Source organism: Heptranchias perlo, chromosome 32 (genome assembly GCF_035084215.1).
Source record: "Heptranchias perlo isolate sHepPer1 chromosome 32, sHepPer1.hap1, whole genome shotgun sequence".
In the NCBI taxonomy this organism is placed as follows: domain Eukaryota; kingdom Metazoa; phylum Chordata; class Chondrichthyes; order Hexanchiformes; family Hexanchidae; genus Heptranchias; species Heptranchias perlo.
Genome location: NC_090356.1, coordinates 19,341,229 through 19,362,489, shown reverse-complemented (window position 1 = coordinate 19,362,489; position 21,261 = coordinate 19,341,229). Strand labels below are relative to the sequence as shown.

The 21,261-nt window shown below is 42.4% G+C and overlaps 1 protein-coding gene across 1 annotated transcript in view; it reads left to right on the top strand.

Annotated features, from left to right (window-relative positions):
• ccdc30 (coiled-coil domain containing 30) overlaps positions 1–21,261 on the top strand; it is a 111,627-nt gene that overhangs the window by 23,695 nt on the left and 66,671 nt on the right. The window contains exons 7-8 of the mRNA XM_067970055.1: positions 1,986–2,139; positions 8,956–9,071. Of these exons, the coding sequence (XP_067826156.1) occupies positions 1,986–2,139; positions 8,956–9,071 (270 nt within the window). The remainder of the gene's footprint in view (positions 1–1,985; positions 2,140–8,955; positions 9,072–21,261) is intronic.

Here is a 21,261-nt window from a genome sequence, read left to right as displayed (position 1 = left end):
GGTGCATTGCATACTTGCACAAACCACTCACTAGTATCTCTCCCAAGTGGCCATTCTGCATGAGTGAGCCTAGACAGAGAGCATTGGCAGGTTATTTAACTGTGGAGGTCATCACAGTCAAACCCTATCCTATCCTTTGATAACACCCATATACACAAAATTTCCAGTATGAGCCACTGAGTAACGAGCAACAGAAAGAATCCTAGTTGATATTTTTCTCCCCCACCTGCCGTCTCTAGCCTATAGATAATGAATCCAATTATGGCACTCCCACCCCCTCGCCACCCTAGCTGGGATCAGTCAACTCAGCATGAATCAGGGATCAAACATAGAACCTTTCTAGTCTGTATGGCTTTATTCCAAACTGCAAGTGCCTTTATCAACTGAGCCTTTGGGGAAGTCTGTAGTTTGGTGAAGGCTGAGAGACATTTCTGTTGTAGATTTCTTTCATGTCCACTTTCCTGCTATAACCCAATCTTATTCTATCAATTTTGTTGCATTTTATATATTTAATCAGTTGTGAAGGAGACATGTCAGAAAGCATTTTTTCTACACATGGGAGATCAACAGCTGGAATTATTGGAAAGGATGTTTGAGGCTAGGACATTAGCCTAATTTAAGAAACAGCTCGATATTGTAATGGGAAGATTGTAGGGTTGGTATTCGAGAAGGGTGAGATCAAATGGCACAAAGGGCTGCCTTTGTCTGAAGCCATCTTGTGATCTTGTTGGAATTTGCACACAAATTGCATGTGTGTCCCATGTAATAATATTGTTTTATGGGACACTGTGTGGATCTTTGAACTGCCTTGCTCTGTCTGAGACTCAGGCTATCCTGGAACTCCAACTGTACCTACGTCACTTATCAGGTCCTAGCATGTCTTCTGCAGTAACCAGATTCTGCATGTATGGAATTACTCACTTCCTTTTAACTCCCTCTTCCCTCCTCATTCCCTAACAGACCAAAAGTGCCAGTTTAACACCAGTACTGACCAATTGGAGATGGGATAAATGCCGATTCTAATGTGCTGCTTCATGCAACATGACCAATAATGAAAGTATCTAGGTTCTAAGGTACCATTTACTGCATGTGCTCGTCCTACAAATGTTACATGCATACTTTACCTGGTTAAATTGAGCTCATGGGGAACATGCAACAAAGGAACAGAGTAGGGGCAAAAAGGAACAAATTCTGTTGTTCTGTATGTTTGACTTGCATGGCAAATGTTTCCTGTTTGTTAATAAATTATCCATCTCCCTATGATAGCATGGCTGAGATTCAAAATTTACTATGTGAACACATGTTCTACCAATTTATGGCCCAGAATGTCCATGGAATTTTCCTCCATGATTCTTGTTTTTTTTTCCAATTTTCTCCCCTCGCCTCCCGGAGGCTTTCTGGAGCGCAGTTCCATCATAAGATACGAATGGCCATTTTCCATTTGCGTGTCTACACAGTGATTGTCAGTAGAGAGTATTTCACCATGGAAATGACATCCTAGCTGACTCCCAAGCCAATCCTCACCAACGTCCGCATTCCCATATTTTCCGGCAGGGGTCATTGGATAGTGATCAGAAGTGGGAATCTTGCCTGAATGGGGCAGAGTAGAAGGAGCTTTACTCTGCATCTAGCTCCTGTATCTGACCTGGAAACTCTGGATGCTAACACTAGGTGCCCTAAATAGGAATGTGTTTGGTACCCTAGCACAAACATCTCTCAGATTGAGCACAAAGTTTGTCAACAGAAAATACATCAGATTTAATAGTAACTGACCTGGTTCTATATGGCAGAAGTTCAAACTGCAAAATGTAGGTTCAGTACTTTGGTGTCAGACTGCTACTGATATTTGGTACTCAGTGAAGTTTCTCAGGTTTTCTCTGCACCTTGCCTCTCACTCTGTTTTGATCCCTCTTATCAACAATCCATGGGGTCCTTATGCATTTCAGCTGTTCATTTTTGACACTTCGCTCTGGTTAACACTACAGACTCATGAAGAGGATCTGGAGAAAGAGAGGAAGCTACGAGATCGAGCAGAGCGAGACCTGGATGAGGCAGCACGGCGGTTACAGATGGCACATGAGGAGATCCGTCGACTAACAGATGAACTGGACATGGAGAAGAAAGTGCACAGCAACAATGGTGAGTGAGAGTTAAACTACTGCTCTCAGATCTTTCTCCTCCATGGTATCTTGGAGAATTGTCAAAAAATCATCAGGTTAAAAAAAAGCACACTGATGATCGCACCAAACTTTCCTGATGAAATGTTATGTCGCAGGATAAGGGGTCAACCATTTAAGACTGAGATGAGGAGGAATTTCTTCACTCAGGGTTGTGAATCTTTGGAATTCTCTACCCCAGAGGGTTGTGGATGCTGAGTCGTTGAGTATATTCAGGGCTGAGATAGATAGATTTTTGGACTCTAGGGAAATCAGGGGCTGTGGAGATCGGGCAGTAAAGTGGAGTTGAGGTTGAAGATCAGCCATGATCTGATTGAATGGCGGAGCAGGCTCGAAGGGCCGTACAGCCTACTCCTACTCCTATTTCTTATGTTCTTATGTTTATACCAAAACCTTTCCCTACTTCCAGTAGCCACACCTGTGGGTATATTTTCCTCTGTTCGGTAATGCTAGTGTGACAAAAATTAGGTATTTTTGTCTAGTTTTGATTTAGTGGCTGTAGCTTTAAATCCAGTCACATTACATAAACAGTTTAGTAACTGGCCGCAGCTCAAATTCCTGTACCAAGCTTATTTTGTTAGTTTTACGTTTTGTCGGTTACAGGCTGGATAGAAGAATAATTCAAAACTAAAGAATGCTATGTCATTGGTTTAATTTGTATACGACAACAGTTCCTGTTAAATATGAATGGTCAGATATTCAAAATCCAGGATGTATCGATAATCTTTTTACTTTCTGAGCTATAAAAAAGGGGCGTTTTGTCTAAATCAAAGAGCCAACTTGAAGATTCTTTTGAAAGAAGGAACCAGTTAGACTGAAACTACTGAAAGAGAAAAGTCAGTTTCCAAGAAGCAATTTAGATTAATTAGGTTCCTACATGGATAAGAGGTTCAAGGGACAGAAACACTGGATGGAACTTTCAGCTTTGGCTGGGACTTTATTAATAACTGCTTCACACTGACCACATGCTTTTAGGGTATGGACAATAAAAAAGGGAACCTAAGACTGAAATGTAATTGCCAAACTGATATTTGGCCTCCGTGTTTACTGTGAATGTTAATCCTGGGAAAAGCAGCACTTTTGAGTATCGTTGTGTCTATTTTACTGCTCCAGACTGTAGAGATAAATCCAATCTAGTTCCAGCCTGGCAGTCTTCCGTTAGAACCTTTTCTGATATAGTAACCCCATATAAACAATGTGTATTATAGCTTCCTTGATTCTACAGTATAAAGAACACAATCTCTATAATGTGATATTCCCATATTTGTCAAACTGAGTTTTATGGGAAGAGTGCTAGGGTAGGGTATTACTATAACTTGACCATGTTTCTTCTTCAGCTCCTTTGATGGATCAGTTGGTAAAGTCAACAGCTAATTGAGCCATACAGACCAGAAGATCCATGTCTACATCCTAGAGGCACAGTTGGTCTCTGTGACTCTGGGATAGGGAGGGGAAGGTATGTGTAGTGACCTCTTGCTGGAAAGTGCATGTCCGTGGACATCAGGTGAGAACAGGATCAGCTTGGCTCTGATGCCTTTCCATTGTCAATAGCTTGCTGACACCCACTGTCTGGGCTCACACACAAAGTATGAGCACCTGGGTGAGGCATTGAAGGGTGATGGAATCTTGCATTAATATTGACATCTTCAGGAGAGGAGGGAAGAAAAAGAACAAGAATCATCTCCAGCTATCTCGGGCTATTTCCCAGTCAGAATTTTCCCAACCCAGTTGCATACATTGTGTGTTTTTAAAACATCTGGCTGTATCTTCTCTGTCATTCAGACCCAGCTCTTCAGACTGCTTGTCATGAGATCAAAACACTCAAGGAAGAGGTGTCTAAGCTGATAGAGAGCGATATGTGTAACTCCCACTTTCCAGCTCATGTGGCCGCATTCATTTTCAGTAATATTTATACCGGCTGGCTCTAAAATTGATGTGTTATGCAATACTAGCCTCACGCAGGCAGCCATTTAGGTTAATTCCTAACCCCTCCCCCACTTTTTTGTGGATTGCTTGCTACCTCACATCTTTGTTCTGCTTCAGCAATCTGAATGATCTTAGTTGTTGCCTTCTCAATTGCTACTGGCCGTCCTGCTTCATGATCATTCGTCAGTTGTTCACAGGTCAGTGGCAGTCAGTTTCATGTCCTCTCTTTAAGATGGTGGCTAGATACATGACACTAATGAGCCCTCCCTTCTCCTATTTGGGTTACTAGTAGTTTCCAATGTAGTGGAATTGCAATCTCTACTTCAAACTTATGTTATCCCTATCCCATTCATTACCTTTCCCCCTAAGGTTTGCAATAATTTGACAACATAAGATGCCCATAGCATATGTTCAAGACAGGGCAGAAGTAGCCATTTGACCCAAGGCTTTGCTATTGGCACCTCAACTACTACACAGTACTGGAGCAGTCCCATAGCCTTCTAAAGCCAGGGTACTGGCATCATCTTTCTTTGCTTCTATAGTTTTTCTGACTATGGCCCTTGGAGGGGCATTGCACTTTCCATGAGTTGCAGAGGGCAGGATCACTTCTGCAGTGTTGACCCAGGCCAGAGTTCAGTATGCCTCACAATGCTTCCAACTTCACTGGCAAGTCATGTTTAAAGATCTTAGTTCTCCTGTCAGACCTCCCCATTAGGCTGTTAGTGCTCTCTTACAATGAGGTGTGGAACCAGGAGTCAATGAAGCCCTTTAAAAAGCTCCTTCAATTTATTCCAGGAATGGGCAATAAAGGCTGGCCAGCTCCTAAAGTATAGTAGATCAAATGCACCCTAATAAATTGTTTGCCATAATCACAAACTAACCAGTGAGTTTAGATTTAACTTTTCACAGCAGGTACTGAATGTGCGGAGCAGACTACCAGATAAACAATAGAGGAGGATTGTGTTGACAAGTTCTTTGGCAGTAGGAGCACTTCAGCAATTATAAGAAACTATGTATTGTATGTTATTCTTTGAACTTTGGGACTGGTCAGATACAAGGAAAGAGAATAAATTCTTGCATTTATATAGCACCTTAACATGTTCCTGAGAAGCATCTGAAGATGTTTAACAAAAATTTTGAAGTGCAGTCACTGTCATTATGTAGTGAATGTGGCAGCCAATTTGCACACAGCAAGATCTCACAAGCAGCATTTAGATAAATGTCCAGGAGTTAATTTTTTTTGGTGGTCTTATTTGAGGAGTGAATATTGGCCAGGACAGCTGATGAAACTCCCTGCTCTTCTTTCAAAAGTGCCATGGGATCTTTAACATCCACCTTTTAATGTCTCATCCAAAAGGTGGCACCTCCATCAATGCAGCACTCCTTCAGTGCTGCACTGAAATGAGAACTCTGACTGTGTCCAAATCCTGGAATGGGGTTTGAACCCAAAACCATCTGACTTAGAGGGAGAGTGTTACCAAATGAGCTAAGCTGACACTTAAATGATGGGCTGCAATGGTCTTTTCCGGTCCTATATCTTCCTATGTAAGGTGATCTACCTTCCCGCAGAGAAAAGCAGGGTGTCTTTTGGAGCTATAAAGGTTGTTGCACATCTGGGTTCAAGCATCCTGGTGGGGAGCTAGCAGGGCAGCAGAGAATATGTGAGTGTACTTCTTTCCTCTCCCTGCCCTGAAGCTTGGAATAACAACAACATAAATTTATATAGCGCCTTTAACTTGGAGAAACATTCCAAGATTCTTCACAGAAGCCTAACCAGACAAAAATTGACACCGAGCCAAAAATTGAGATATTAAGAGGGGTGACTAAAAGCTTGGTTAAAGAGGTAGGTTTTAAGGAGGGCGTTAGAAGAGCAAGTGGTGGAGATGTTTAGGAAAGGAATCCTAGAGCTTAAGCCCACACGGCCGCCAATTATGGGGCGATGGGAGTCGGGGATGCAAAGTTCTGAGTTGTAGGGCTGATGTTTGTGGCAGGGGCCAAAAACAATGGCTTCAGTCTTCCCAATGTTCAACTGGAGGAAACTGCAGCTCATCCAAGATTGGATGTAAAGTCTGACATAACAGAAGCAGTGGAAGGGTCTAGAGAGGTGGTAAAGAGATAGAGCTGAGTGAGCGTACATGTGAAAGCTGACCCCATGTCTTCAGATAATGTTGCCGAGGGGCAGAATGTGATATGAGGAATGTGAGGCCAAAGGTGGATCCTCGGGGCACTCCAGAGGTGCAAGGTGGGAAGAGAAGCCATTGCAGGAGATGCTATGGCTAAAATTGGATAGCTAAGAGTAGAAGCAAGCAAGGGCAGTCTCACTGAGCTGGACAACGGAGAAGAGGTGTTGGAGGAGGATGGTGTGGTCGACCATTTCAAAGGCTGCATAGAAGTTGAGACGGACGAGACGAGATCATGCATCACAATCACAGAAGATGTCATTCGTGATCTTGATTGGGGCTGCGTCAGTGTTGTTGCGAGGGCGGAAACCTGATTGAAAAGATTCAAACATGGGGTTGCGGGAAAGCTGAACACGGATGTGGAAGGAGACAACATGTTGAAGGACTTTGGAGAGGAAAGGGTGGTTGGACATGTGATGGTAGTTTGCAAGGACAGAGGGGTTGAGGGTAGGTTTTTTGAGGAGGGGGTGATGACAGTGGTTTTGAAAGGGAGGGGGACAGTACCTGAGGAGAGAGAAGCATTTATAATGTTAGCTAGCATGAGGGCCAGGAACGGAAGTTGGGTGATGAGCAGTTTAGTGGGAACGGCATTGAGAGAGCAGGAAGTGGGTCTCATGGGCAAGATGAGCTCGGAGAGGGTATGAGGGGACATGGGAGAGAAGCTAGAGAAAGATGTGGGTTCAATACTAGGGAAGGGGGAAACCCTGGGGTTGTTTGTAATTTTTAAAATGCAAGATCTTGCTAAAAAAGCATTGTTTACGTTGCATTACCTCCTTCGAAAAGGACGGGGTATCATTCCAAGGATGTGATAATTGTGAGACGTGAGGACGAAGGAAAGGGAGAAATCATGCCCCATCCCTCTATCTGGGGTGGTGCCTGCCTGTTGAATGTCTTTCTATAACAGTATGGCAAGATTGATAACTTACTGTTCAGGTAACCACAGGGCCAGACCTTCATCCTGGCATTAGTGGTAGTGGTATAATGTGTTCGAGTTGTAGTTTGCTGTGTCACTCTGTGGTCCTTGTACTCATGAGCCTTATTTAAAAAATAAACCTATTTTATATAAAGTCATTTCTACAGTTCTGACCTCACAATGAGGGTGAAATCACAATCTAGTTTCAACTTTTATCAGGCTGTGAAAATGCGAATAAAATGTTATATTTTACACTACAACCTGCTACAGGGGTATTTAGCTTCATGTGATAAATCTCTCCATTTGGGATGTTCCCATAAGCCAAGAGACATTTCTGTAAAATTTCGACGACGACTCCTCCCCCACAGAGGCTACTTGTCATATGTTGTGACTGGCAAGGATGCAGCTCTGTAATGCGACATGGAATGGTCTTTACAATTATGTAGACCTGTTCAGCTCCATGACATCATAAAGCAGTGTAAACACATCAAGACACTAGAATTATTCGTTTTATAAAGTATTCAAAAGCAGTTTACCTCAATCTTTGTCCATTGTGTAAAGAGAACTCCCATGTTGTCTTGTTTTCAACCCTCGGCTCATTTTAGGAATGATGATGCATAATTTCCCTTTCTCATTCTCCCCCAGTCAGATCAATTGATTCAATCTATCTATCTACTAATGTGCAATGGACTCTAATGTGAAAATGTAATAATCAGCGATCAGTCCAGGTATGATGGTATAAAGTATCACTCCTAATATTTTTTCACATATGTAAAAATATGCAGCTGGGGCAATAGTGGGGACTCTACAGTTGGCCTTACATCCTTTGAGTTAGGGAGGGGGGAGAAAAATCAGCCAGAGTTCCCATTCCTGATCGCTATTCAGTGACTCCTGCTGGAAAGTGGGTACATATGGACATTGACTCTGAACATTGGCTGTGATACCCTCCTGTCGGGTATCCTCGTTACACTCAATGTCTAGGCTCCCGCATGTAGAAGGACCATTGGGTGAGATACTGGAGGGATGCCAGTGTTTATGGAACTCTAGCCCAACAAGACACAACGCATTGAGGAGAGGAGAAATTGTTCGGGGAAGAAAGTTATAAGTCCCTAAAGTGAGGCCTACCTCATTGGTTTTGTTGACAATACAACTATGTGGCCACATGGAGTTTACTATCCATCATCAAGTCAGGTTGGTAAGAGGACCATGCAATTTTTAAACCCTGTTGCGGAAGTAGTTATCTCATGGCTTCACATGATAAATCTCTCCATTTGGGAAGTGCCCATAAACTATATATGCAGAAACATGTATGGGCCCATGATTGAACAAACTCCTGTGTTTGGAGGACCCAACCTGAAAGGTAACCAGTCTTCAGAAAAAGGAGAAAGAACACTTTTGCATCATAAAGCATGACCTCACAACTGTATGTTGGCTGTGTTAATTTAAAGCAGCAGGGGCTTTTTATCCAGCAGCTTGTTGAGTGTTGACTCCCCACTGCCCTCGGCCATTTGGCTGAAGACAATCATCAGGCTAATAATGATCAAAAGGTTGCCCCAAAATATTCTGATTTTTCCTTGACGCACTAATGTATATATTTTGGGGCAACGTGCAACTCCAAGCTGAATCATGGACACTCCAGATATAAAATTGGAGGAATTGCCTGTGAACGAGGATGAATTGCCTGTGAACGAGGATGAATTGTCTGTAAACGAGAAGGATTTGCCTGCAAAAGATTCAAATCTCCTTGTTTTTTTCACAGACTTCATGGAACTAGATAAAGCCAAAGAACAGAACAACAAGCTGGATAAAGAAATCCTGGCGCTACGCAATCGTGTACGGACATTGGACGCGGAACGGAAATCCCTCTTAGAAACAGTAAGTTGCTTGCACTATGGTAGTCACACTTTTTGTTACACTGCAGTAGAATACTATATTTTAAACTAGTTGTTCCATCTTTTGCAGTCAGTTGTTGCATTTTGTTTCTGGAACTGGGGTGTGAGCAACAATATTGTCTCTGATGCATAATATAATTTGGAGAATTTTATTTTTTTGTTATTTTAAAGTGTAGTATTCTCCATGAAAACAAGTTTACTGGCAAAGCCTACAGAATTGTAATAAATGCACTTGCATTTGAATCAGTCAACATCCTACTACAGGATAAAGATTTTTTGTTAAGTGAAGGGATCCACTGAGACAAAAAGAGTAAAAGAGATAAAGTAAATCAGAAAGTAATGATTAGGTGATGCTTGGATTTTAAAGGCTATAGATTATAGGAGGAAAGACTGAGGGAGTTTTGAAATCCTGGGAAAGAATAGATTGGAATAGGAGACAGTGTGATAAATAATAGTCATGATGTGGAGATGCCGGTGATGGACTGGGGTTGACAATTGTAAACAATTTTACAACACCAAGTTATAGTCCAGCAATTTTATTTTAAATTCACAAGCTTTCAGAGGCTTCCTCCTTCGTCAGGTGAACGATGTGACATTTTCATATCGTTCACCTGACGAAGGAGGAAGCCTCCGAAAGCTTGTGAATTTAAAATAAAATTGCTGGACTATAACTTGGTGTTGTAAAATTGTTTACAATAAATAACAGTGAGGAGGAATATTGTGTAAAGAGTGTGTACTTTTGTAGCTTCAGAAGAATGAGAGGGAAGAGTTTAAGGATGGGGAGAGATTGGAGGCTGGAGATGAGAGGGCAGCAATGGGACATGTGGTTTATCTTGTATTTGATGAAGATGAAAATCTACCCTGAAATGTTCATCGTCTGAGCGGCAGGATAGATCACTGGCTCTTTATAGAACCCACCTGATTTTCATTCCATTGATTTTAATGAAATAAAAATTGGACGGGTTCTATAAAGATCATGCAATCTGCTCCACCAGATTACCGCCCAGATAGTGAAGACAAAAACCTACCCCTTCTTAACCCAAGACTCAAATTCTCCAGTGAGTGATTGTAACAAGCTGATGCAGGCCCAGGACCCAATGGTCAACTAGGCATGCAGACTAGATCCGAGAACAAGTGAGATTTATTCACCCACACGACATCTTTACTTGCAGTGATGAACAAGACAGTGACCAGTTACTTTCCAGCCGACTTCTTCTCCAAATTCCTCTCCCCAACTGAGCCATTATCCCAGTCGTTTATTCTTACAGGCTGGGAGTCATTAAAGGCAATTAAGGTCAACGATTTCTTAAAGTTCTACTGCCTTTTATATAACTTCTTAAAGTTGTAGCCTTATCTTGGATACAGAGCTCTCAACATCCTATGGCTTACATATTGTCCCTCTCTCACTCTGTTACAATGATGAAGGTGCTTTAAAAATGGAATTAGTTTGGTATCCTTCCCTTTTCCTGCTATCTAACCTGTTTATATCATAAAGAAAGCAATAGAAATATATTACTTTTGATGAATTGTTTTTTGTGCTCATCAAGCTGAGACATCACCGTTGGGGAATAAAACACTTTTGTCTTATTGCACTCAATGTCAAGTACTGGCAGGTCAGGTATAACATGAGTTTGGTAGGGTAGTAGTTATGTTACTGAACTAGTAATCCAGAGGCCTGGACTAATAATTCAGAGAACATGAGTTCAAATATCACCATGGCAGTTTGAGATATTAAATTCAGTTAAAATTTTAAAAATATGGAAATAAAAAGCTGGTATCAGTAAAAGTTGTTGGATTGTCGTAAAAAACCCAACTGGTTCACTAATGTTCTTTAGGGAATTGTAAACAATTTTACAACACCAAGTTATAGTCCAGCAATTTTAGGGAAGGAAACCTGCCGTCCTTATCTGGTCTGGCCTGTATGTGAATCCAGTCTCACACCAAAATGGTTGACTCTCAGTTGAATAAAATGAGGGGGATGGGTAATAAATGACAGTGTTGCCACATCCTGAGAATGAATTTTAAAATTGCATAGCAAATATTCCACTACACTGTCCCAATCAAGTTCTTGATGAGATATAGCATGGGTCAGATGATCCCATGAATGTGCCCCATTGAGCATTCCTGGGGTTTGATGGAATTTGAATTTAGCATGTCCCAAATAAGTGTTCCAAGATGAGCTTTAGCATGACTATCCACATGACTTTGCCCTATCATGCACTCTCAGGTCAGTCTTGGGGTGAAAACTCTCCAGTGGCTGGAGTCATACCTAACACAATGGAAGATGGTTGTGGTTGTTGGAGGCCAATTATCTCAGCCCAAGGACATTGCTGCAGGAGCTCCTCAGGGCAGTGTCCTAGGCCCAACCATCTTCAGCTGCTTCATCAATGACCTTCCCTCCATCATAAGGTCAGAAATGGGGATGTTCGCTGATAATTGTTCAGTTCCATTTGCAACCCCTCAGATAATGAAGCAGTCTGTGCCCGCATGCAACAAGACCTGGACAACATCCAGGTTTGGGCTGAAAAGTGGCAAGTAACATTTGCGCCAGACAAGTGCCAGGCAATGACCATCTCCAACAAGAGAGAATGTAACCACCTCTCCTTGACATTCAACGGCATTACCATTGCCGAATCCCCTCTCCATCAACATCCTGGGGGTCACCATTGACCAGAAACTTAACTGGACCAGCCATATAAATACTGTGGCTACAAGGGCAGGTCAGAGGCTGGGTATTCTGCAGCGAGTGACTCACCTCCTGACTCCCCAAAGCCTTTTCACCATCTACAAGGCACAAGTCAGGAGTGTGATGAAATACTCTCCACTTGCCTGGATGAGTGCAGCTCCAACAACGCTCAAGAAGCTTGACACCATCCAGGACAAAGCAGCCCGCTTGATTGGCACCCCATCCACCACCCTAAACATTCACTCCCTTCATCACCGGCGCACTGTGGCTGCATTGTGTACCATCCACGGGATGCACTGCAGCAACTCGCCAAGGCTTCTTCGACAGCACCTCCCAAACCCGTGACCTCTACCTAGAAGGACAAGGGCAGCAGGCACATGGGAACAACACCACCTGCACGTTCCCCTCCAAGTCACACACCATCCCGACTTGGAAATATATCGCCGTTCCTTCATTGTCGCTGGGTCAAAATCCTGGAACTCCCTTCCTAACAGCACTGTGGGAGAACCTTCACCACACAGACTGCAGCAGTTCAAGAAGGCGGCTCACCACCACCTTCTCGAGGGCAGTTAGGGATGGGCAATAAATGCTGGCCTTGCCAGCGACGCCCACATCCCATGAACGAATGTAAAAAAAAAAGTTACAGCATGGGTTAAGTACATTTCTCCCAACAATATACCTTCACCCCAACAGTAGAAGAGTCCCTCATACTACTTTAGGTGACATTTCTTATAGAATCTTACAGGACAGACCACCATTTGGCCCGCCGTGCCTGTGCCGGCTCTTTGAAGGAGCTGGCCAATTCAATCCCACACCCAGCTTTTTCCTCATAACCCTGAAAATTAGTCCTCTTCAAATACATGTCCAAATGCCTTTTGAAAGTTCCTATGGAATCTGCTTCCACCACCCTTTTAGGTGGTGGGTTCCAGATCTTAACAATCCTCTGTGTGAAAAAATTTCTCCTCATTTCCCCTCTAGTTCTTTAGCCAATTATTTTAAATCTATGACCTCTGGTTACTGACCCACTTGCCAGAGGAAACAGTTTCACCCTACTTGTTCTATCAAAACCCCTCATAATTTTGAATAACTTTACTGGGTCTCCCCATATCCTTCTCTGCTCTAAGAACAATACCAGCTTCTCCAATTTCTCCACATAACTAAAGTCCCTCATCCCTGGTAACATCCTGGCAAATCTCCTCTGTACCCTCTCCAAGGTCTTGCCATCCTTCCTAAAGTGTGGTGCCCAGAGTTGCACACAATAGTCCAGCTGAGGCCTAACCAGTGATTTGTAAAGGTTTAGCATGACTTCCTTGTTTTTGTATTCAGTGCCCCTATTTACAAAGCCAAGTATTCCATACGCTTAACCACCTTATCAACTGCCACCTTCAAAGATTTGTGAATATGTAACCCCAGGTCCCTCTGCTCTTACACCCCCCTCAAAATGGTACCATTTAGATTAAACTGCCTCTCCATGTTGTTCCTCCCAAAGTGCTTCACTTCACACTTATCCACATAAAATTGCATCTGCCATCCGCCTGCCCATATCACCAGCCTATCTATGTCCTCCTGAGGTCTGCTACTATCCTCCTCACTTTTTACGACGTTGCCAAGTTTTGTATCATCCGCAAACTTCAAAATTGTACTCCCTATACCCAAGTCCAGGTCATTTATACCTAACAAGAAAAGCAATGGTCTTAAAGCCGACCCCTGGGGGATCCCACTGCATACTTCTCTCCAGTCAGAAAAACATCCGTTCGGCACTACTCACTGCCTTGTATCCCTTAGCCCATTATGTACCCAAGTTATCACCGTCCCTATAATCCCATGTGCTTTTATTTTCTGAATAAGTCTGTTATGTGGACATAGGAACAGGAGTAGGCCATTCAGCCCCTCATGCCTGCTCCGCCATTTGATAAGATCATGGCTGATCTGTGATCTAACTCCATATACCTGCCTTTGGCCCATATCCCTTAATACCTTTGGTTGCCAAAAAGCTATCTATCACACATTTAAATTTAGCAATTGAGCTAGTATCAATTGCCGTTTGCGGAAGAGAGTTTCAAACTTCTACCACCCTTTGCGTGTAGAAATGTTTTCTAATCTCACTCCTGAAAGGTCTGGCTCTAATTTTTAGACTGTGCCCCCTAATCCTAGAATCCCCAACCAGCGGAAATAGTTTCCCTCCATCCACCCTATCCGTTCCCCTTAATATCTTATAAACTTCGATCAGATTACCCCTTATCCTTCGAAACTCGAGAGAATACAACCCCAATTTGTGTAATCTCTCCTTGTAACTTAACCCTTGAAGTCCGGGTATCATTCTAGTAAATCTATGCTGCATTCCCTCCAAGGCCAATATGTCCTTCCGAAGGTGCGGTGCCCAGAACTGCTCACAGTACTCCAGGTGCGGTCTAACCAGGGTTTTGTATAGCTGCAGCATAACTTCTGCCCCCTTGTACTCCAGTCCTCTTGATATAAAGGCCAGCATTCCATTTGCCTTATTGATTATTTTCTGCACCTGTTCATGACACTTCAATGATCCATGTACCTGAACCCCTAAGTCCCTTTGGTCATCCACTGTTTTTAACTTTTTACCATTTAGAAAGTATCCTGTTCTATCCTTTTTTGATCCAAAGTGGATGACCTCACATTTGTCTACATTGAATTCCATTTGCCACAGTTTTGTCCATTCACCTAATCTGTCAATATCGCTTTGTAATTTTATGTTTTCATCTACACTGCTTACATTGCCACCAATCTTTGTGTCATCGGCAAACTTAGATATGAGACTTTCCATGCCTTCATCTAAGTCGTTAATAAATATTGTGAATAATTGAGGCCCCAAGACAGATCCCTGCGGGACTCCACTAGTCACATCCTGCCAATGTGAATACTTACCCATTATCCCTACTCTCTGTCGCCTATCGCTCAGCCAACTTTCTAACCAAGTCCGTACTTTTTCCTCGATTCCACGGGCTTCTAACTTAGCTAACAGTCTCTTATGTGGGACCTTATCAAATGTCTTCTGGAAGTCCATATAAATAACATCCATTGACATTCCCCTGTCCACTGCTTTAGTCACCTCTTCAAAAAATTCAATCAGATTTGTCAGGCACGACCTACCTTTCACAAATCCATGCTTGCTCTCCCTGATTAACTGAATATTCTCGAGGTGTTCAGTCACCCTATCCTTAATTATAGACTCCAGCATTTTCCCCACAACAGATGTTAGGCTAACTGGTCTATAACTCCCTGGTTTCCCTCTCTCTCCTTTCTTAAAAAGCGGAGTGACATGTGCAATTTTCCAATCTAGAGGGACATTTCCTGAATCTAGAGAACTTTGAAAGATTATAGCTAGGGCATCTGCAATGTGCTCACCTACTTCCTTTAAAACCCTGGGATGGAAACCATCTGGTCCTGGGGATTTGTCACTCTTTAGTGCTATTATTTTCTTCATTACTGTTGCTTTACTTATGTTAATTTTATCGAGTCCCTGTCCCCGATTCAATATAAGTTTTCTTGGGATTTCCGGCATGCTATCCTCTTTTTCTACTGTAAATACTGATGCAAAGTAATTATTCAACATGTCCACCATTTCCCCATTGTCAATGACAATATCCCCACTTTCAGTTTTTAAGGGGCCAACACTGCTCCTGACCACCCTCTTTTTCCTAATATAACTATAAAAGTTCTTTGTATTGGTTTTGATATCCCTTGCAAGTTTTTTTTTCATATTCTCTTTTTGTAGCTCTTACTATCTGTTTTGTGACCCTTTGTTGATCTTTGTATCTTTCCCATTCGCCAGGATCTGTGCCATTTTTTGCCTTTTTGTATGCCCTTTCCTTATGGCTTATACTGTCCCTTACCTCTTTAGTTGTCCATGGCTGTTTTTTTTGGCAAGTAGAGTTCTTGCCCCTCGGGGTATAAACAGGTTCTATATCTCGTTAAATGTTTCTTTAAACATTTCCCACTGATCATCAGGCGTTTTACCCATTAACAGATTTGCCCAGTTTACTGTGGACAGTCTGTGTCTCATCGCATTGAAGTCGGCCTTACCCAAGTCTAGAATCTTAGCAGCTGACTCACTTTTTTCCCTTTCAAACACTACATTGAACTTGATCATGTTATGCTCACTATTGGATAGATGTTCATGCACAGTTAAGCTGTTAACTAAATCTGGTCCATTACTCATTACTAAATCTAGTATGGCTTGCCCTCTTGTTGCCTCTAGGACATACTGCTGTAGAAAACTATCCTGGACACACTCAAGAAATTCACTACCTTTCTGAAGTTGCTAGTCTGGTTTCCCCAATCTATGTGAAGGTTAAAGTCCCCCATTAAGACCACTATGCCTTTGTTACATGCTTGTTCTATCTCTGCATTTATACAATCTAGCACTTCAGAGCTGCTGCCTTTTGAAAGTCCATATATACAGCACCTATTGCACTACCTTCATCAACCCCCTCTGTTATTTCATCAAAGAACTCAGTCAGGTTAGTCAGACACGATTTGGCTTTAACAAATCCGTGCTGGCTGTCTCTTATCAACCCATACTTCTCCAAGTGAGAATTAATTTTGTCCTTGACAATGATCTCTAGTAGTTTTCCCACCACTGACATTAGACTGACTGGCCTGTCGTTACCAGGTTTATCCATAGAGCCATAGAAAAGATACAGCACAGAAGGGGGCCATTTGGCCCATTGTGTCCGTGCTGGCTTGAAGAACAACCAGGTGCCCATTCTAATCCTCCTTCCAGCACCCGGTCGTAGCCCTGCAGCTTACAGCACTTTAGGTGCAGGTCCAGGTACTTTTTAAAAGAGTTGAAGGTCCCTGCCTCTACCACCAATTCAGGCAGCGAATTCCATACACCCACCACCCTCTGGGTAAAACGTTTTTCCTCATGTCCCCTCTAATCCTTCCGCCAATCAGCTTAAATCTACGTCCTCTAGTTCTTGAACTCTCCACTAGGGGAAACAGGTACTTCCTGTCTACTGTATCTAGGCCCCTCATAATGTTGTACACCTCAATCAAGTCACTCCTCAGCCTCCTCTGCTCCAAGGAAAACAACCCCAGCCTATCCAATCTCTCCTCGTATCTGCAATTTTCAAGCCCCGGCAACATTCTTATAAATCTTCTCTGCACTCTCTCCAGACCAATTACGTCCTTCCTGTAATGTCATGGCCAGAATTGTGCACAATACTCCAGTTGTGACCTTACCTGCTTTTGTATTTTATACCTCCGCTAATAACGGAGAGCATTCTGTATGCCTTCGTCACAACCTTATCTACCTGTACTGCCACCTTCAGGGATCTGTGCACATGCACTCCAAGGTCTCTCACTTCCTCTGCCCCTCTCCATATATTCCCGTTTACTGCATATTCCCTTTTACTGTTTGCCCTCCCTAAGTGCATTACCTCACACTTCTCTGGGATGAACTCCATTTGCCACTTTTCCGCCCAGTCCACCAACCCATTGATACCTTCTTGGAGACTACAACTATCCTCTTCACTATCAACTACACGGCCAATTTTTGTGTCATCTGCAAATTTGCCAATCATGCCCCCTACATTCAAGTCCAAATCATTAATATATACCACAAACAGCAAGGGACCCAACACTGAGCCCCGTGGCACACCACTGGAAAAAGATTTCCATTCGCAATGACATCCATCGACTTTTACCCTTTGTTTCCTGTTACTGAGCCAATTTTGGATCCAATTTGCCACATTTCCCTGTATCCCATGGGCTTTTTACCTTTCTGACCAGTCTGCCATGTGGGACCTTGTCAAATGCCTAACTAAAATCCCCTTTTTTGAACAGGGGTGTAACATTTGCAATCCTCCAGTTCTCTCCCTTATCCAAGGAGGGTTGAAAGGTTGTGGTCAGAGCTTCTGCTATCTCCACCCATTCTTCCCTCAACAACCTGGGATGCATCCCATCTGTACCTGGTGACTTGTTATCTTTGAGTGATGCCAACCTATTTACCACCTCCTTTCTATCTATTTTTAACCTATTCAATATCTCTACACCCCCCCCCTCCCCTACTGTGACATTAACTTCATCCTCTTTTGTGAAGACAGATGCAAAGTACTCATTCATTATCTCACTCATACCCTCTGCCTCCACAAGAAGATTTCCTTTTTCATCCCTAATGGGCACCACCATTCCTTTAACTATCCTTTAACTTTCTATATGTTTATAAAAGATTTTTGGGTTCCCTTTTATGTTACCCACTAATCTTTTCTCATACTCTTTGCCCTTGTATCCTTTTTTCAGTTTCCCCTTGCACTCTCTGTATTCTGCCTGGTTTTCTTTATTTCCTTCATTTCTCAACACCAGCCATCCTTATGGCTGCTTTGAATGAGATAGCAAATTTGTACTGAGTGACTTGTCCACAGAAACTGGGTTGAGGCCCAAACACATCTCATGTAGATTCCTCTTAGCCAGCAGAAAGAGGAGACTTTTTATTCCATCAGTCAGGGCTGAATTTGAACCCATTTTGCAAAAATGAAATGACAGTCTGTATGCATAACTACTGCACCACTCAATCCCCTTATGTCTCTTAAGTTGTGTTTCATACTGGTAAACATTGAAGACAGTGTCCTAGTGGAAAAGTTCTCATTCCTCACTGTGCAGTGTCATCAGCTGGAAAGTGCCTGTGTTGAGTGTCAGGTGAGGACAAAATCGGGCTCAGCTGTGACATCTGCCATGCTCGAATAGCCTACTGATTCTCAGTGACAAGACTACCACTGTTGGGTCAGATACTAGAGGACCATGGAACTGCACCCTAGCAAGAGTCAGCATCTTCAGGAGCAAATTTGGAGTAGGGGACAAGAAAGCTGACATCATAAAGAATTTAGACAACTTACCTGTAGAATGTCCAATACTTTTTTAAAGAATATTTTGCTATATCGAGCCTATGGTATAAATAGAAACATTGTCAGAATGACATTATCAATATCACCCAGTGGGGTTGTGGCATAGATTTTAAAAAGAGGGTCTGGAACGGGATTCTAGGGAGAGTTCCTAAGCTCATCAGATTTCGGTATTAACTTGTTTCTGTTGCTGTATATTAATGAAAATTTTTCAGGCAATCATAGCACTCTTTCCCATTGGATAGCAGACATTGTCTGTCAGAATTGAGGGGGATCCCCTACAAAAGAAAGTTTGAAAATCGTTGGGTTATGTCAGCCCCACTAGTGGAGATATTTAACAGCTGCTCTGTGATGTCACTGCCATTGTGATGTGGCCTCAGTGGAAATATGATTTTATTTCCACTGGTATTTCCCTGCACAAGTGATGCTAATCAAATCGGTAGAATATTTATGGCTATTTCCACCAATTTGACGTGATTCCAGTGGAAATAATGATAACGACCAGAATTGGCTGATAAAAGGTGCGTGAGAGTGACAAGGGAGTGACTCACCTCTGTTTCCGTGGGGAAGCATAAGAAAAAAAATAGTAACTTAGACTTGTTCTTTGTCTTTAAAAAAAACCCTTCTTTTCCTGAATTTGCTGACTCTTCCTGGTGTATTGCACCAAAGGTGTAGGTTGTCTGGCTTTTTGGAAAGAGAGGGGAAGCAGTCATAACTTGTGGTTCTTTTGGAACCAGTGACATAGAGAAGAGCATAATGGAGGTCTTGCAGAAGGAATTTGAAGTTTTCAGGGGTTGTAATCTCAGGATTATTCCATGCACTGGACTAATTTGGCAGAAGCAGACTAGATACATCAATGATACATCAATGAGTGGCTAGGGAAATGGTGCGGAAGGGACATTGGGACAAGTTTGAATGCAGAGTTAGGGGGAAATGTTCAGATGGTGGGGACTTTCTCTAAACTTAATTGGTACCAATGTCCTGGCAGAGAGGGTAAAGAGGACAGTGGGGGAATTTGAACTCGTATAAGGGAAGAGAGAAACAAAACAAACAGAAATTAAAGGACATTAACAGCAGAAAAATCCGTTAAGGAAAAATGTGCTGTGAAAGACAGGCTTAACCTATTAAAGAGCAAATGTATGAATGCTAGAGGCATTCACAAAGGATGACTGAACTAATGTAGCAGTTGCTGTCAATCCCATTGATGGAGATGAGTACAACATACAAGGGTTTAGAGTGTTCAGGAAGGGCAAACTACATAGAATAACTCTAAATGTCAGTGACACCTGGGAGATGAAAGAAATAGACATATCAGTACAGGATATGCTTCCCAGGAAGATAGTTTGAGTTGAATTATGTAGCATGAAGCGAGCAAAGATAATCCTAAAGGTTTGATCTAGACCACTGGGTCAAAACAAAATTGAGAGTAGGTTACTGTATGAAAAGGTAAGAAAATATGTTCAAACAGAAAGATCATACTTGTGGGCAATTTCAACCAAGCTAATTTAACTGGCAACGCCCAAGCAGACCAAAATATGAACTAGTAAACTTGAAGACTGCTTTCTGACCCAGTAGGGATACTATGAGAGGTAACTCACAGTTTGACCTGATAATGGCAAGTGACCAAAATAGCATACTGGGAATGGAAATAGGGGCACCCACAGCAAAAGTCACCATTTGACATACAGCCACAGAAGCTAACAGCACAGAAGGCGGCAATTTGGCCCAGCATGTCTGTGTCAGCACTTTGCTAGAGCATTCCAAATTGAATCCTGCCGCCCTGTATCTTCTTCTGCTTCAAATGTTTATCGAATCACCCCTTTAAAGATACAATAGTATCTGCCCAAATTACTCCCATGATCTAGGATGAGTCGATACTGCAAATCAATACCCAAGTTTACATCTTTAAAAGAGCTAACTTCAAGACAGTGAGGGAAGAAGCCGATCAATTGGCAACTAATACTCACGAAAACTTGTGTTGTGGAGATGCCGGTGATGGACTAGGGTGGACAAATGTAAGGACTTGCACAACACCAGGTTATAGTCCAACAGTTTTATTTTAAATCACAAGCTTTCGGAGCTTTCCTCCTTTGTCACCTAACGAAGGAGGAAAGCTCCGAAAGCTTGTGATTTAAAATAAAACTGTTGGACTATAACCTGGTGTTGTGCAAGTCCTTACAAGAAAACTTAGACTGATGATAAATAGAAAACTTTTAAGGATACACTACAAAGCATGCAAGATAAGGGACTAATAAGGAAAGATTAAGGAAACATGATCCTAAACAGATTAATAAGACGACATTGAGTGAGGCAAGTAAGAAACATAAATTCTAGAAAGCGGGCAGGGACAAAGGCGAGGGGAATCACTGGGAAGAATAGAGGAACCTTCAAAAAATGTTTTTTTAAAAAAGTGGCTTGAAGGGCAAAGAAAGAACTAGAAATGTGTAGTTGTAGAAGTCACACACAACGGATTAAAAAGTCTCCCGTATAACAGCAAAAGGTTATCAAAGAAGTTTCGAGATCCCATAAAGATGCAAACAGGATTGAGACTGAGGATGAACTAAAAATGCAAAGACCCCGAAAATCCAATGGGGTCAATATCCTGGCATCAG